The sequence below is a fragment of the Pteropus alecto genome, unplaced genomic scaffold, assembly GCF_000325575.1.
Source record: "Pteropus alecto unplaced genomic scaffold, ASM32557v1 scaffold34, whole genome shotgun sequence".
NCBI lineage: Eukaryota > Metazoa > Chordata > Mammalia > Chiroptera > Pteropodidae > Pteropus > Pteropus alecto.
This window is the reverse complement of record NW_006435763.1, coordinates 1,976,200-1,994,852: the sequence shown is the minus strand read 5'-3', so window position 1 is coordinate 1,994,852 and position 18,653 is coordinate 1,976,200. Positions and strand designations below refer to the sequence as shown.

The 18,653-nt window shown below is 43.0% G+C and overlaps 1 protein-coding gene across 1 annotated transcript in view; it reads right to left on the bottom strand.

Moving 5' to 3' along the window:
* Positions 1 to 292: 292 nt before the first annotated feature.
* Positions 293 to 18,653, bottom strand: part of TNFRSF17 (TNF receptor superfamily member 17) — a 98,167-nt gene continuing 79,806 nt past the window's right edge. The window contains exons 3-6 of the mRNA XM_025046122.1: positions 16,052 to 16,224; positions 4,289 to 4,412; positions 3,812 to 3,943; positions 293 to 2,293 (exon numbers count right to left, since the gene is read on the bottom strand). Of these exons, the coding sequence (XP_024901890.1) occupies positions 2,028 to 2,293; positions 3,812 to 3,943; positions 4,289 to 4,412; positions 16,052 to 16,126 (597 nt within the window). The 5' untranslated portion in view covers positions 16,127 to 16,224 and the 3' untranslated portion in view covers positions 293 to 2,027. The remainder of the gene's footprint in view (positions 2,294 to 3,811; positions 3,944 to 4,288; positions 4,413 to 16,051; positions 16,225 to 18,653) is intronic.

Genomic DNA, 18,653 nt, shown 5'->3' with positions numbered 1-18,653 from the left:
GGTACTAGACTTACCAGGGTGTCACTTCATAAATTATATGTCTAATCACTATGTTGTACACTTGAAACTAATATATGTCAATTGTAATTGGAAAAAATTTTTTTTAATTTTTTAAAATGAAAATGCACATTTGGTTGATGGGTTTGTTTTTTCCATTTTCAAAATTATACTTCACAGTTGTTAATTTGTTATTCTAATTAAAGAGTCTGTGTGCCCGAATCACCCCCCCCTCCCCAGAAAGTCTAGTTTAGGTCTGCTTGCCTCTGTAACCTTTGGTAAGGCATCACATACCTGCCTCGTGGAGTCATCATGAGGATGATGTGTTTATACCTTCTCATAGCACTCTGTACTTTTTCTTCATGGCACTTGACGCAGGATAAGTTTTTGAGGGTATAGTTTGTGCTTTAAGTTTTCTAGCACCATCCACCCCCTTTAAGTATTGTAATTCCTTCTTCCTGAGATTTTAACCAGCTCCTGGAGGACAAAGAATCAAAAGCCTAATGCCAACAGCTCTTCTGGGCTTTTTGAAAAATCTAAACTTGTTGAGGAGATTGTACTAGGGGGTGAGGGGAGAAGGAAGAGGGCATGTGAGAAGCTAGGAGCAATATTCCCAGGCCATATAACAAAAGAAGAGACTGTGCTTGCCCTTAGAGAGACTAGACCTCAAAGAGGCTGATAAAAATCATTTTGACAACACAAAGTACTTTTTATGAACCAGATACTTCTATGGAAAAATAAACGTGTGTGAGAGAGAGAGACTGACTGAGGCGTAGAGTGGTTAAGTAACTTTCTCAAAGTCACCCAAGGTCTATAACTCCCTGGTAACAAAGCCAGAATTCAAACCCCGAAGATCTGACTCCAAGAGCCAGTACCTTCACCACTATACTATATTGTCTCCTATGGTCCTCAAGGTCCTGGAATGGAGCCATGATGGGCCCCAAATGGGTAAAAAGTTCCCACCAAGATTCCCCATATCTTATACCTAACACAAATGCCACAAAGCCCCAAGACCTTGAGGTTCTATACCAGTAGGCATCTTAATGATCCACAATCAACCTCTGCAGATTACCAGAGGGCATCACCTGTTGCATAGCCCTTCCATAAGGAGCTTTACACAATCCCAAGACCTTTGCACAACCCCTGGAAGGGAACCCTCCCCCTATAATGACTGAGATTGTAGCCCAAAGAGACGAGGAACTCAAATGGAACTGAGCTGATGGGAAGAGAAAAAAATAGACCAAGATATCTGAGTTTAAATCGTGGCTCTGCCATTTACTGGCTATATTACCTTGCTCTGACTTCATTTCTGTCGTGACTATAAAATGCAGATGATATGTTAATGATCCACCCACCTTGTAGTTTGTGGTATGTATTAAATGAGTTAGTACAGGTAAAGCACTTAGAACAATCCCTGGCACATTGGTAAGGCTATATAAGTGTTAGCTATCATTACTATTACCTATCTTTGGGTCTGAAAATGATACCTAGTACACTTTTATCATGGTTTACAATTACACATATATTTATATCATTATAATAATGCCGGAGGCCTCCATTAAGCTAGAACCTCACAGGGTCAGGAACTACCCATGGATTGCACACTGAATCAGTGTGGCTGACTCAGCTTCTCCTATCTACAGAAGTACATAGGAAACCTTGTTTTCCTTTAATGATAAACAGGAAAACTCAATCTGTCCTGAAGTGTACATGTGCATGTATAGGAGGGAAGTGATCCAGCCTTAGAGACATGTGACTATGGATCTACACATTGCAGTATTTTTTTCAGTGAGTCAAAAATTTAATCACGAAACCAATGAAGTTTCCACAATTAAGCTCCCAATACTAAGACAGAGAAATATGTATCTAACATAAAGATTTTCAAGAAATTAGAGGACAGAAAGCTATACCAGCAAGTGATAAGTACAGCCGTCCTAAAGAGATCTGATACATCATCCTTTCCTTCTGACAAAAGATTTTCAAAGTGTTTCTACACCACTCGAAATGGTTAATTATCTGGTAGAAACTCATTACTCCATCCTTGTGACACACCCAGCAGCAGGCAGGCCATTGCAGTAGCCATTTGTTTTCGTAGTGACAAGAATGGTCGCGCCTTCCTCCATGGCTGGGAGTGGAAAGAAATGGTCAGAATCAACCTTTAGTTTGCTCTTGACACAGTCTTCACAGGTACATTCTTCCACTGTGTACTCCAGGCCTCTGGAAAGAACTTCTGCGCCGGTCCCGCTGTCTTTTCTATTTTCCAGGTCAGCATTAGCCTCATTCTGGAGAGCTGATCCTGATTATGAAGAAACAGAAAAGTTAACCTAACCTTTTCAGGATTGTGGCCATGACAGTCTCAGCAGTACACTTGCACACTCAAAATAGTACCAGACAGATCTTTTCCTACAAAACAGTGAGCATTTTCTACGCTAGAAGGCGCAAACTGACACGCCACAGGCCCATTTGGGCTAGAAGACATGCTTTCGGACATAGAAGGTTTGTCAGTGTTCGCTTATGTTGGCCCACATTTAAAAACCAACGGATTTTACATACGAATCTAGATGACTGGCCCCCTTTTTTTTTAATGTAACAAAATGTGGCTAGCGACTTGGAGCCGACATTCCTACACGGAAACGATTGGCTGAAGTCGGTCGCACCTGTCTCTGTCAGGCAGGGCGTGGGCTCCCCTATTGCGGAAGCCTCCACCTGGCCTGCTACATGCATTTGTTATCCACCTGGCCCATAGAGGCATTGAGGTATCGGCCCTATTTTACACACATGAAATGACAAATTACCAAATGTTACGGTATACCAAAATCAGCCTGTGAATGACACATTAGAATTCAAAGTAAAGGTGCTTCTCTTTTCACATTGCAGCAGATTAAATTTCTTAAATAAACTTCTTGTGATCACATAAGGGAGGAGTGTCCATTATATGCCCATTATATGCTACTTCCCCAGCCTTCCACAGTATAACTCCATCTCCCAGAGCATCACGAAGTCATTCCTCACCTCTCTCTCAGACCCCAGGCAAAAAAAAAAAAAAAAAAAGAATAAATTATACAGAACAACCATTTACCTCCCCTTACTGCACGAGAAAACAACAAGGTGGATGCTTTACAGATTGTGCACAAAAAATAAATGCATAAAGAAATAGGGCAATGGCTGTGGAGTGTTTGGAAATCAGATCATGGGCAAAAGTGCTACAGAAATATCTTTATCTAAAGAAGCTCTTAAGACCTTCAAGGTCTTAAGAAATAATCACTTCCCTGGCAACATTCAGTTCTCTGGGACTGGTTCTCTACTGCTTATAAAAATAATAATCTTTGAGATGATTGTTCAAATAATCCAGGAGCAACTGATTATTCATTTCTGGCATTTTTCGGCAGTAAAATGTTCACCCAAGCAAACAACACATTTGTATTAAACATACAGCTGCAGATCTTGCCAAATATACTTTTCCTGATAGTAGCAGACCTGGCTAGTGGTTTCTGATACTATGACGTTTAATCAATGTTCTAACTTTGGTGAAAGAGATGAGTGTTTCCCAAGGAGGCCTCAGTAATTCAAAAGAATAATTACCAAGGGAAGAATGTGAGAGAAGGCTGACATTGTAGGACACATGCAAAGAAGGTATAAACATCAGAAAGAAGACAGTTCCCTTTTACCAAGAAGTTCATTTAACAAAACTATCCTCCCACACACTCAAAAGGGCTCTAAGTGAATGAAATAGTCAATGTAAAAAGAAAAAGGAACTGAACTTGCAATAACCACCCCTTGGAAATAGATTTCAAAGATTGACCATCAAACCAACCTGTGCTTTTAATTTCATCCTTTAATGGTTCCGATCTCATCTTCCTTAGCAAGAACATCAGCACGAAGAGTGTCAAAGACACCAGCAAGCTCAGGCCCAAACAGGTCCAGAGGATAGTATTTGTTCTTTTCACTGAATTAAAAAAAAAAGTCAGATAATGGACTGATAACATGCACATCAAGTAAAGATAATTGCCATCCCTGATTCATCAGCATTGACTTTCAAATTTTAAATAGCACTTAATTAAAAGAATTGATAAAATACTGGGTTGCTAGCAGTGCTGAATACAATTATGTTCAGTTCCGAATAATCACTTTGTTCCTGCTGGCGTTTAAACAATTGCCTTGTTCCCTTTCTCTTTTTTTGATTCAGAAAAAATCTCACCATCTTCCCTGTAATGTTTATTCTGTAAATAAACAGTCAATAGAGAGAGAATACTTCACGGGGATGAATAATCGTTCAAGCAGTAGTACTTACTTGCATTACAATAATGCTGACATGTTAGAGGAGGGCTATTAGAACATCGTAGGTGACACGGTGTGCAAGCATTCAGCAACTTGTCAAAATAATCATCTTGGATGCACTGCTGAGCCATCTGGAACTTGATCGTGAAAAGAAACAAGAAAATCACAGGAAGAACAGCACGGAAAGACAAGTAAAATTTCGTCAAGAATTCCTCAGCAAGGAAGCTACGACATTGAGGGAAAAAAGAAGCTTGCAGAGATGACTTGGTTCTTATGGGGGCTGCCTCCCTATACTGTGGCTGAAGATTTGAATATCTGCTCTAATTCCTGTTGCAAAATTTGAGGCTTAGGTGGTGTAAGAGATGGGTGTAACTATCAAGCACAAACCATACCTGAAACAGAAACTGCTTATTTATAGCGACAATTTCTCAGCCAGGTGACAGTTCCAAGATGTAGACAAGCCTGCGGCATCAAGCAGAAGGTTCAAAATAACCATTTTTGGAGCATGTGTTTATGAACCGCACTGTGTGGTAGGCCCCAGGGAGCTACATAAGACAAGGTCTTCTCTTAAGAACTTACGATCTAACAGGGGAGATAAAAACTCACTCAAGTAACCCCAAAATATAATTGCAACTGATGGGATGTTGAGAGAGGGAAAGGGATATCAAGCATGCCTACCATGTTTTGAACCTAGGAAGAATTCCAGAATTCTGAAAGAAATAGGGAAGTCTAGGGTAAAAGCTAAATTGGCCCGAGGGTTGGTGGGGACGATAGGCTTGGGGTATTATTAAATCATTATTAAAATGATCCATGTTCCATTGTTGGAAGTTTAGAAAGAAAATGCAGATGAGCAGATAGAAAAAAATATATATATCTATAGTCCTAGCACCCAGAAATAATCACTGTTAACATTTTGGTGTAACAGAGGTTACAGACAGGCCTGCTGATGTGTTCTGTTTGGCCCACCTCTGATATAGATCTTTCTAGAAGGATTTCTATAGATGAATGTATAGATTTATATAATGTATTTCCCTTTTTACATAAATGGAATCACTTGTGTTTGCTTTTAACCATACTGAGTGAGACACCCATATAGAGGTATCCAGAGACATCAGTGAGAAATGCAGGATTCAGTTAAAAATGCAAAGAAATGACAAACTCCAAATTCAATACAGTGATTATCGTTCAGGAACAGGAAGGGTACAAAATGGTCATATTTTATTAAGCTGAATAGTGGGTACACTGGTATTTGCTGTGTTATTTGTTGTATCTTTTTCTTATTCTTTATAACTTTTCATATTTGTAAATAGCACATAATAAATATTAATATAGCGATAATAAAAATAAAATGCAGGAATTTTAAAAAGCACATTTTTTTAAATGAAGGACTTGAGCCTGGAACCGAGTTTAAACAAAACTCTGTATTGACCAAAACCTTACATTCCTCCAGGGTCCAGGTAGTGACCTCAATGGTGGGAAAGCCTAGGTGGGACAACCAGGGGCTGAACGGACTGGCCCAGCAGGTTCCACTCCCTCAATCTCCTGTCAAATGGTGATTTTTAGAGGACAAGCAAAGGACACAGGAAAAGCATGAATAGAGGAAGAGGAGGACAAAGATTATCTCTTATAACAGCCAAGCAAAGAGTATCAGGACAGGATGGGCAGTCAGGTCAAATTCTATAGAAGTCAAAGGTGATGCACTAAGGAAAGAGGTTATTGGTGACCTTTGAGTGCGTCAGTGGGCAGAAGCCACATTATAGGTATTTAGGGAGTGGAGAGAAAGAGGAGGCAGCCAATGTGGGCCATGCCTGGGGAGTCTGGTGGAAACTGGAAGAATAAAGTTTGGATAACTCTTAGATAAGAAAGCACTGTTGTTTCTGACAGATGGACTTGCTCAGATGCTTGAAATCACACGTACAAGGATGCTCACTGCAGCATCACTTGTATTTGCAAAAAGCCAATGTGGGCCTCACAGTGGACTACTACACAGCCATCAAAAAGAATGAGACAGATGTCTTCTGATCTGAATGATACATCACTGAGTGGAAAGTGAAAGGTACTGAATAGTGCGTATAATCTGCTTCTCTGTGTTTACAAATAAAATAGATAGAGTTTGTATAAAGAGACATAAACATAGGCTATATCTGGAAAGATACACAGGAAACTGATAGCAATTATTGCCTCTAGCAAGAAACAGGAAGAGTACAGTGAGAAAAAGACTTAATCTTCATTGAAAAAATCTTTGGTACTGTTTGAATAACTATTCTTTAACAATGATTATTTTAAAAATAAGAATCATTTTTAAAAGGTGGTATCTTAGTCTGTTCAGAATGCTATAACAAAATACCATAGACTGGGTGTCTTATAAATAACAGCAATTTATTTTCCACAGTTCTAGAAGTTGGGACGTCCAAGTTCAAGGTATCAGCAAGTTTGGCATGTGGTGAGAGCCCACTTCCTCCCTCACAGACGGCTGTCTTTCCATTATAATCTTACATAACAGAAGAGGTGAGAGATGTTTCTAAAGCCTCTTTCAGAAGAGCATTAATCCCATTTGTGAGGCCTCATGACCTAATCACCTCCCAAAGGCCCCCACCTCCCAATCCCACCACATTGGGGGTTAGTTTTCAACATATGTATTGAGGGGCTGGGGGGACACAAACATTCAACCTACAGCAAGTGGGGAGCTTGGAAGAGGAGAGAAAGTAGAATGAAAGGAAGGTTTCCTAGAGATGAAGAGCGTAGGCTAAGGAAAAAAGAATAAACATGTCAGAGAGACCACTGAAGAGCAGAAGCTGGGACAGTGTGAGGCCTAAAAACCGAAAGCACCAACTGAAGCCTGTCCCCAGGGACTCTCACTGGGCCTTACGAGCATTGAAGCCCCAGAGGTTACTCTTCACCTGTAGGCCCCCCACAACCTGGAGGAGCCAGGTGTGGCTCCATCCTCAGAGGTCATAGCAGCCCCTTCTTGGCCTGTCACAAAGCCTTCAGGTATGCAGGGTGGGCTCCCAGGGGCCAGGGCCAAGGGGCTTCACTCTCTCTCCCCACAAGTATATTCTCTCTCCGGTCATCTCAAGCTTGAACTCAGTGCAGGCCTTGGAGCTGCGCCATGCTGGAGGTCGGCCCAGAGAGGGTTTCGACGAAGCCTGCTGAGGCCTCCCAGGCAGCTCTGGTTCCTCCTCTTCCCCAGGCCTGTCGTTCAGCATGTTCAGCTCCATCTTTGATTCTGTGGGGGAACCCCGGGATCCTTCCAATAAAGTCCGTTTTTGGTTTAAATTAGCCAGAGTCAGTTTGGGTTGGTCTCTAGCAATCCAAAAATAAAAATAAAATCCGTAACCATATTAAACAATTCTGAACTGATTCTTTCACCCATGCTTGAAATGTTGACCACCGACACCGATTGTTTTTCCTTTGCTCCTTGAGATGGGGGTGATGGGTTCATTGTGACACCTTGGGGTCAGCTGATCCTCCTCCATAACAGGTAAGTTGATGGGGAAACACAGACTAGGAGGAGACAGAGGTAAATATGCCAAGGTGGTAAGAGAATGTTAAAGAGGATTAACATCCTCTTTCCACAAGAAATAATATAAAAACAAGTTAAAAGGAATTTACTGGCTCTGCAGCTGAAAAGTCCAATGGTGGAATCAGCTTGAGTGGCTTGAGTTATGTCCAACAATCCCCTGGTTTCTCTCTGTCACTTGACTCAGTAATGCCATCTTCTAGATCCTGGCTCCATTCTCAGGTCCTCCCCTCATGGTCACAAGAGAGCTGCAGCACCTCCAGACCTCACATACACTATGCCAAGAAATCTCGTCTGCTCCCGTGTTTGTTTTCTTTTGTTTTGTTTTGTTTTGTTTTGTTTTGTTTTGTTTTTTGGACAATTAGTTTTCTTTAAATATTTCTTTGTAGGAAGGGACACCCAGTCAATTCTATTTTTTTACGCCTATCATGCGTAATTCATGGGAAATGGGTTCCCACAGCACAGGCTCCTTTCCACTGGTTCTCACAAAGTGGGCTCCTGTAGGTGGAGCAGGCTGGCACCAGGCATCTTTCTCTTTGGCTTCCTTCTTTTTTTTTATCATTTTCCTTCACACATTTCAGGACGCTATCACAAGTCTTTGAGAGCTTCACAGGCTCAATACATACATTCGTTCTCTTGGCAAGAATCTTCCCCTTCACTTGTTTACAAAGCCAACTGCATGCTGGGTAACACTGTAGACTCTTCCAGTTTTGCCATGGTAACACTGGTGAGGCATTCATTTTCGAACAGTGCCCATTTCCTTGACGTTTGCAGTATCATCTTTCCTGTAGATTCACAGGCATGTGGCCAAAGGCCTTTCTAAAAGGCCTAGAGAACCATGTTTTCTGAAAGGCCTGGAGAACATAAAGCAGGTGCCTCTCCTCTTTCTCTTGGTGTTGGTCATTTTGGAGAATTACTGCAAGATGGCAGTATCAGCCGAAAGGAAGGCTGCCCCCATGGTTTTCAGTGTGTTAACTGTCAAATCTACATATTTAACTCTAAGTCGCTCCTGAAATCCAGCCCCGTCTACCAACTGCCTACTTGATATCTCCCCTGCAAACACTAAGAGGTATCACAAACTTTATTAAAGTACATTTGGATTCTCCAAAAGGGAGAGAGAGTATACTGCCTTTCTCAAACCTACTTGGTCCTAGAATGCTTTTTTTTCAAGGACCACCTATGAACATTTAGGAATATATGTTTCATGGAACACAATTTGGAAAAAAAAATTAGGCTAGATTATTTCCTCTAGTTCTCAAAGACTATGATTTGGGGACTTAGCACAATAAAGCAGAAGTAGCATAGTTTTAAAATAAGGATATTTAAATGTCTTATGATAGAATTTGTTGCTATAAGAGCATCACCAAAAGAATAATGGGTCTGATCTTACTCTCTACAGAACAGAGAGCACAGCCATCTCCGAATCATCCTCCAGCTTCGGCACTCACTCACAGGTCCAAAGAAGCAAAGAAACACTGCTTCAAATGTCCAAAGACATTAGCATATTCTGCAAGGAAAATTCCATCCAACTAAAAGATTCTTTTTCCAAAACTACTAAACTACAAGCTAGTTTTCACAGCGGAACACTTTACCTTGAGCAAATAACTCCAAACCAAGAGGGTACAATTTCTTCTAAGAACTTTAGTAGATTTTTTTTACTCAAAAAAGGAAATCTAAGCCTGTAGTAGCGAAAGTTTTCCAGAGACATAGAATCAGCAGAATGCATACACACAAAGAGATTTATTATAAAACATTGGTTCACACAATATGGAAGCTGAGAAGTCTTAAGATCTGAAGTCGGTAAACTGGAGACCCAGCGGAGTCAATGATGGATCATTGACTCTGAGAAGGCCTGAGAACCAGGGGAGCTGATGGTGTAAATTCTAGTCCACAAGCAAGCAGGCTTGAGACCCAAGAAGAACCAATGTTTCACTTTGAGTCCAAAGGCAGGAAAATGTCCTCCAACTCAATAGTCAGGCAGGAGTTCCCTCTTACTCAAAAGAGGGTCAGCCTTTTAATTCTACTCAGGTTTTCAACTTATTCGATGAGGCCCACCCACATTGGGAAGGGCAATCTGCTTTTTGCAATCTATTCATTCAAATACTAATCTCATCCAAAAACAGCCTCACAGACACACCCAGAATAATACTTGGCAGGCCAGCAGGCTGAAAATTCAGGAAAGAACTGATATTACAAAATATCTGGACACTCTGTGGCCCAGCTATGTTGACACATAAAATTAACATCACAAGGCCCTTGACTACACATCTAAGCTTTGCCTCCTCTCAGCTTCCTTGAACAACCTCTGAGCTACAGTGTGCTCTATCTACTTGGTTACTCTGGGAGCAGTGTCTCCCAGAATTTCCATCTCTGTGTGCTTCCAGGACAAAGTCAGCCAACAGAGGAAGATGAGTGAGACTTAGAGAGCATGTGGGAAGCGGCAACCACCGTTCTGCAAAGGACATCATTGTTGCACACAGTGAGAGGTGGTCACAAAGATGCCTAATGGGTTCAAGTACATCCTCAGTCTCCTTTGCTACACTTCCAGCTCTTCTTCCCAACTGCTAGTCCTGCTGATTGACAGCAGCTCCAACTTCACCACCAGATGCTTGGCTCCTGAATCACAGAGACAGGGCCTACACAGAGGAGACTTGGACCATTCTACGAGTTCCCCTCCACAACCCCATATCAGCATCCGGATGTTCCTGTTTTCTCAGATCAGCTGGTCAATGACTCTTCTGGTCCTCGCCTCCCCAGCTCCTCCCAAAATTTAGGAAGGTCTGATTCCTCTAAAGTGTCCCTTTTGCTGGTGACAGCTCTCTGATCAACCCTGACTGATACACATCTTTAATCTTGTTGTTTTGAACTTAGTTTAAATATTCACGTAGAACAGTCCACAACCTGCCCAAAGAGTGACCCAGTGTTATGATTAAGGTACAAGTTTTGGACCAGAAAAATATGAAGCCCAGATTCACCGCAATAGTTCCTGTGTGGCCTGGGGCAAGTAGCTTAACTTTCCCAAGCCTCAATTTCCTTATCTGTAACAATGTCCTTGATAACAGTACCGACTTCCTGGAATTGTTGCAAGGATTCATTTATAGAGCACATAAATTTATGTGCAAATAATCTATGAGCACAGTTCCGGGCCCAGAGTAAGTGCTCAGCAAATTTTAGTGAATTTCTTATTATTAACAAGAAGCTCCTTAAATAAGATAATAATAAGAAGAAATCCTGCCTTTGGATTTTCTTATTATTCACAAGAGTCAGTCAACCTCTAGAAGGTTGTTCGTCCAAGGCAATATAACCAGAGGGAGATCTCACAAATAGGGTCATTGCAAAACCAAAGCCAGGAAAACAGCACTGTGTGTTAAATGCTGGAATTGCAAGGGAAGACGAAGCACATGCAAAGCTAGAGGGCAGGATACGTTTGAGTTTGAGAAGTGAATTAAGGCAAGGGGTTGGTAGTAAGGTAATGAGTAGCAGGCAAATGCCAGAGTTCCCTTTTTGCAGGATGACCCATGTGTAGCACAGAGCAGGCACCGTGGCCTATAGGAAAACTACAAGTCCAGACCAAAAGCCTTACCTTTTCTCAAAGTTCAGAAATATCATCCAGAAATTCACATATTGTTGTAGTACTGCATCTATAGCTAGATGCTTTCAACATCATTTACTTTGGTGGTTAAAAATTGTATTTATTATGACACATTACTTTCGTAATTATTGTTTATTTAGTGCTTTAATATTCCAGTTTATTTAAATGCATGCTTTTTATATGTATTACATAAAACCTCATTTCTTGCACAGTTTTGGATCATTTCTTTTTAACTACTTCAAAACAGATATAAACAATCAGGTATATGTAGCAAATTTTAACAAGGAATGTGGCCTCTCCATATGTGGATATAGACACCTATAATATTGAACATTATGCAGCTGATCGATATATTTTTAAAGAATAAGTACAAGATAGAAAAATAGAAAAGAAAAAATATGTTCTTACTTAAGTAAAAGATTCTGTATACATGAAAGATTGAAAGGAAATTCTCATAAATGCCCTCCAGCCAAAGACCACCAAGAACACACTATAGTTGAGCACTGACCTGATGCAAAACCATGAGGGACCGTGAGGTGTCTCCAAAGCCGACGACGTAGGCCCACGACCGGTAAGTGCTGGGCCACGTTCACCTACACAGGTCACATGTCTTGTACTGGGTTGGATACTCTGCTAATACCATCTTGAAATTCTTAGTGATTTTTTTTTTAACCAGGGATCTGTGTTGTAATTTTGCCCTGTGCCTCATAAGTTATATAACCAGTGGTAGGTGACTCAATTAGAGAAGGTTAGTGAGTTCTTAGATAGATGGATGATGAATAGATGGATATTTTCAGGGATTGGCTCATGCAATTTTGGGGGCTGGCAAATGTGAAATCAGAGAACAGGCCAGCAAGCTGAAAAATTCAGGAAAGAGTTGATATTGCAGTCTTTAGTCCAAAATCCACAGGGCAAGCCAGGCAGTCTGGAAACGCAAGTAAGGTTTCTATGTTACAGTCTTGAGGCCAAATTCCTTCTTCTCTGAGAAGTCTCAATCTTTGCTCTTAAGGTCTTCAACTGATTGGATGAGGCCCACCCACATTATGGAGAGTAATCTGCTTTATTCAGAGTCTGCTGATTTAAATGTTAGTCACATCTAGAAAATACCTTCCCAGCAATATCTAGACTGTGTGACTCTGGTGGTCAGTGGAGCTCCTCCCAATACTACAGTTCCCTCCTGAACACAAGGCAGGATTAGACTTTCCATGCTCCTCTTCAAAGTCACAGGTGGATGTAAAATTTGCTTTTGATGAAGGAAATGTGAGCAGAAGGGGTGTGGCTCACTTGAAGGCAGGAGCTTTCAGAGCCAGTGCTTAATTCACCACATTCGCTTTCTCTCTGCCATGGTGAATGGCAATGCCCCAGGCAATGTCGGCTCTGCAGGCCTGAGTTCCAATGGGAGGATGACGAAGCATGGAGCTGGCTGACCCAGGAGGGACACTGTTACAGCCTTAATGTTTGTGTTTCCCAAAATTCATATGTTGAAGCCCTCGCCCCCAGTGTGGTGGTATTTGGAGATGGGTCTTTTGGGAGGTGAGTAGGTCTCAATGAGGTCATGAGGGTGAGGCCCTCACGTTGGGCTTAGTGCCCATATAAGAAGAAAATCAGAGAGCTTGCTCTCATCCATGGGAGGACAGAGTGAAAAGGCAGCCAGCTGCAAGCCAGGAAGAGCGCTTTCACCAGACACCAAATCTGCAGGCATCTTGATCTTCAACTTCCCAGCCTCCAGAACTGTGAGAAATACATTTGTGTTGTTTAAGACACCCAGCCTATGATATTTTGTTATAGCACCCTGAGATAAGACGGACACATTGTGTGAATGAGATATGGGTATTGTTTGCTACTGTAACATGACCGCATCTACCCTGACTGATACAGAGTCCAAAACCATGGTATTAACCACTGAGCAATACTGCCTCTTCACTGCCACTAAAAACTTCTTCATGAGAACTAAATGTTACTAAGCAAGCCCTTTCTAGTGTACTGCAGTTCAAAATGAAAGAAACTTCAAAAGAACACAAAACGAACCAGAACACAAAGGAATAGCAAATACTAAGCCAGAAACACTAGCCCTGTAGTGTAACCATAAACTGCGGATGGTTTCATTGCTTCTTCAACTTGAAACAGAGCCAAGGGGAAGTAGGCCTTGTGCTAAGTTGAGCCGGAGGAGATGAAACAGCTCAGAGCCAGGATCTAATGAAGCACAGAGCTCAGAAGCCCCGCTGAGCGAGTCCTGCACACGCAGATTCCAATGCAAACATATTGGCGCTTGCTTCTCTCCCCCTTTCTTAGATCTCTGTGCGCCCCTCAGGAGCCTTGATCGCTTGTGGACATGAAAAGGCTAATTTGATTTGGGGCCATGTCTAGAGGGCCTCTCCTGGTTTTCCATGAGGATCGCCTTTGAAGATCGGTCCCTCTGAACTCCTGCTTCCTCTCAGCACCATCAGAAGTGCCACATTCCGTCGGCTCTTTAGACTTTTCCAAAGCGGCTTCACTCTTGGGTGTCCTGACCGTTTGCAATGGTAAGGCTTACCGAGTCAGGGAAGTTTGATTTCTTGTTTTTCAATTCACTGACTTCTCCCTGTGTTCACATTTGGTCTCCACGCTAAACACCAACAACCACAAGACACAGAGCGTGCTGACGGTGCTGTCTGCAGCATTAGATGATCAATACTCCCATTTCATAAGTATTGATCGCATGCCCACTACACTCTAGGGGCCATACCAGGCACCAAGGTACAGCAGTGAGTTCATTTCCGATGTGGTTACTGCCCTAATGGAGTTTACAGTCTAGTGGCAGAAACAGAAAAAAAAAAAAAATTAAAATTAAAGCAAAGAGAAATGAAAAAGAAAAAAAAAACAAAGTAATAAAGAACAGACGATTGTGAAAGTGCTGTCTTGGGAAAAGCATGGTGCTAAGTAAGACACAGACTGGAGAGAGGGGAGGTCTTGGGAGGGGAGGGGACGGGGGAAGAAACTCCATCATTGGTTGGAAGTCCTCCAAGATGCAGTCACCAGGATGGAATTAGACTGCCACAGGTTTGGGGGGGCGACACTTGTGAAGAATGAAGGTAGGAAGGCAGAGAAAGGGGAGAAACTCCAAGCCCTAATGCAGGCCTCACACCACTGCCGGTGGAGGTGGGGGGTGGGGCAGGAGGGAAACTGGCAGCAAGAGTCTTGCAAGTCCACGAAGGGCTTGGCCAGCCCAGTGGGCAGCTCTTGAGCCAACGTCGCCCATCGCAGGGACCCTGCGCCTCGCAGGAGTGGGCCTGGGGCACTAGGACCGGTGCCAAACTCAGGCCCTGCTGGGAGCAGCCGCGGGAAGCTCCGTCTCAGTGTGAAAGCAGTGGCCAGCGGCAGCAGCTGGCGTGGTCAGTCAAGTATGCCCCTGTACGCCGTCCCGGCCACCACAGTCTCCGTACATGTCTGAGGAGTGGCCCTCTTCCATGGGGGAACTTCAAAGAGGGAAATTAGGGTTCCCTCCAAGGCCTCTGTCACTGCAGTTGGTCTTGAGGCTGCAGCCGGCACCCGCCCTTTCCTCCTCCGCTGCTCGCTCTACACCTTCCCCGTCAGCCACCACCTTGGCCTATCTTGATGACCCACTTGGCCCAAACCTTCATTCCTGAGAGGTCTGAACTCTTGCCAAATCACACCTTTCTCAGGCCGGGGTTGTCGCACAAGTCATTCACAGTTTTAGTGGGACAAGGGAGAACCAGGAGGCCCCCGAGTAGGTCACCTGGGTTTCATACACATTCCTCCCACTACGTCGAAGCATCTCATAAATGCCTACTAGTATGGCGATTTCCCTTTTCTCCTGCTGCTCCGGGCTCAGGTGTCCCCAGTGTCCTGGTACAGCTTGTAGTTCAGTGACACTCTTGCTATGTCTCCCATCAAGAGTGCACTCGCTGTGGGGACCAGGAACTACAACTCTGCAGAGCCCAGACTGTCAGAGACGGAAGCAGACGATCCCCAGTGGATTACTGCAAGTGATGGTAAGCGAGAGCCCTCCTGCTTCCATCCCTCGGTTCCTGGTCCCGTATACTCTTCCGACGGGGAACCCAGCATCACAGAGTGGTCCCTGTCATTTAACGCATGTGCTGCATCCTGAAAGATGACCGCCCGTCTTTCAGAGCGCGGCGTAGAAACTGGAATTTCGACAATGCAACATTGTCTGCGAACAGCTGCTTCTGGACGGTACAGAATATAACATGACCAGCGGTCCTGCGCCCACCCCTGTGCCTCCCTCACTGTGAAGCAAGTCCCTCGGCCCAATGTGGAATCCCACGTCCATGGATCAGGCATTCCATTAGCCTCTAGAAAGTGACACTGATCCACACACCACAGCACAACACCTTTAAGTAAGGTTGAAGGAACGAGGCGCTTCAGGACTTCTGCTCAGAGGAATCCTGTGAAGGAGGTGTTGTGGGGTGAACTGCGTCCCCTCAAAAGATATATGGAGGTCTAACCTCTGGTACCTGTGAATGCAGCCTACTTAGAAATAGGGTCTTAGACGTAATCAAGGTAAGACGAGGTCATACCAGATTAGGGTGGGCCCTACCCATTGGCTGGTGTCCTAACAAGAAGAGGGTAATTGGCACACAGACAGACACAAGGGAAAATGCCATGTAAAAACAGGCAGAGATTGGAATGATATGTCTACAAACCAAGGAACGCCAAGGACGGCCCGAAGCTGGAAGAGGCAGGGACGGATTCTTCCTTAGAGCCTTCAGAGGGAACATGGCCCTGCCCACACCTTGATTGCAGACTTCTGGCCTCCAGGAGAATAAATTCCTGTTGTTGTAAGCCACCAAGCTTGCAGCACTTTGTTATGGCAGCCCTGGGAAACAAATACAAAAGAAAGGTGAGATTTTGTCTGAGACCCACTAGATCAATAGAAGGCGGCCGTGCCAGCCACCTGGCAAAGGGAAGGGAAAGGGTGATGTCCCTTAGGCCAGAAGGGGAGCAGGTAGGCTGGAAGACCTGAAAGAGGACCTGTGTGACTGGTGTGTGTCGGAGGCGAGAATGGATTGGTGAGCAGGGAACAGGTCAGGTGGGGTTCTGTAGGGTTAGGGGTGAGGGTTTTAGACCAAGTGCATTGGGCAGCCATTGGTGCATTTTAAATAAAGTGTTATGAACCAATTTAGGATAGAACAGATTTCACTTAACTCTATTGTGACACTGAGCATAGATCTGGTGCTGAACTGTGGGATTTGGGGTTTTTTTTCGTGACACTGCGTTAGCCTAAATTCCCTGGAAAACAGAACTTGAGGCAAGGATAAACGTGTCGGTGCTTTATTTGGGACGTGCAAACAGGGCAGCAAGGGTGAGAAGAGAGGGGAGTGAAGCGAAGGAGAATGTGACGTAATGTGAAAAATACGTGTTACGAGTCTTGTCATATAGTCTCTGCCTCCCCTGAGTGACTCTAGGAACCCAAGGATGCACAAATAGTTGTTGGGATAGGTCCAGAAACAGACATATGACAATTCAGGGAGGTCCTTAAATACACACACACACACACACACGCGCGCGCGCACACACGAGGGAAAAATAGACAGTCGTCTAAGACCCTATTTCTAAGTAGGCTGCATTCACAGGTACCAGAGGTACCTTCCGCGCGCGAGGGAAAAATAGACAGAGTGTGTGGCTTTGGAAAGGTGGCTGCCTGAAGCATCAGTTTCACCCTCCAGGCTATAGCCCTTTGGCCAAAAGCCTGTTTCTCCTACTTAACTTTCAGAATTTCTAATTTTACTAAATAATAAATAACAGCACACTCATTTCACTGGGAGCTCCCCGAGGCTAGCTGTACCATCAAGGCGTGTTCATACTTCCATTTTCAATCATTCACGCCCTTCCTTGCTGGCTTTTTAAACTTACCAAATCAAACCAAAGCGGCTTTAGAAACACAGCTGACCACATCTCAGTTTGGTTCTATTCTACAGAAAACCTGACTTTTTGAAAGGAAGTTTTTTTTTAAAGTCCTCACCGATTTAGCCTTTCAAATCGTCGAGAACATCTAATCTTATTAAATAGCTAGAGTTTTGGCAACGGCACTGAGTCCATAGGAAGGTAGTTAAAATATTTAAATTCATTTCACTTCTGGGTTTTTCAAGCAGCTAATAGATATTCCCTTTATCCTGCCCTTGATTCCCCACATCTCATGCTATAATAAAATTATGAATATATGAATAATTTGCACATATTAAATTTTGGAATTGCTCTGAAATGTGTTACCGTGCATTTTAAACTTTTTTTTTTTTTTTTTGGAAATTTCTTGATTAAGAGATGTTCAGAAATAGAGAGCATCAACTCTGAGCTATGATTAAAATGAATTCCTTTATGTCTATATTTAAGATTATGTCTATGGTGCAAATGCTATGATTTTAATATAAATGTGAGCCCACTTTAAGTTTTCCACTTAGTGTATTTTCACTGTGCGTATAATGATATGCAAACTCACGCTTTTAAAATAGATGTCTTTTCTACGGGCCAAACTTGTTGAATCTCAACAGGCCAAAATGTTAGGCAAAAACTGCTTTGGGCAAGCCAGCTTTGAACATGTGATTCTTCAAACGCTTTTCCCCATCTTAACCAAGAACTCATTTTATATAGCCTCCAGTCTCTAGCCTCAATCCAAAACAAACGCCAACCTTAATGGTGAAAGCTGGCATTCACAGGGCTCCCGTGATGCGCTGGGCGTTGTGCTAAGTGCTTTGTATTGATTCTTGGTTAACCTTTACTTCAACCTGGTAAGGGAGGTGCAATTATTAATCTCATTCCACAGATGAAGGGACTGAGATTGAGGCTGAGAGTTCACAGAGCGTGTCCAAGGTCCTACAGCTCGTACAGGGCAATGGGGAGTGGGGGAGGGGAGGAATAAAGGATTTAAAAGTAAAACAAATGAGACCAGACTCATGTTAAAGGAGAAGAAAAAGTTAAGCCGCGAGAAGACCAGAAGGAAGGCTCTTGCAATAATTCAGAGGGAGGTGATGAACAGAAAGTGGGCATGATACAGAGCGGTGAACACAAGACAAGCTCAAGTGCATAAGATGCTATGGCTAATTCTGTAGAATAAGTGATGCATCCACAGATATTTGGTGAGTACCTACTATGTGTTAAGCACGCAGCTGGGCAGTAGAGATACAAAAGACAATGAAGAAATAAAAGTCTGATCATAAACAAATAAGCAAACAAAATAATTACCAACTGTATTAGTTTCCTAGGTAACAAATTACCAAAACTTGATGCCTTAAAACAACAGAAATTTAT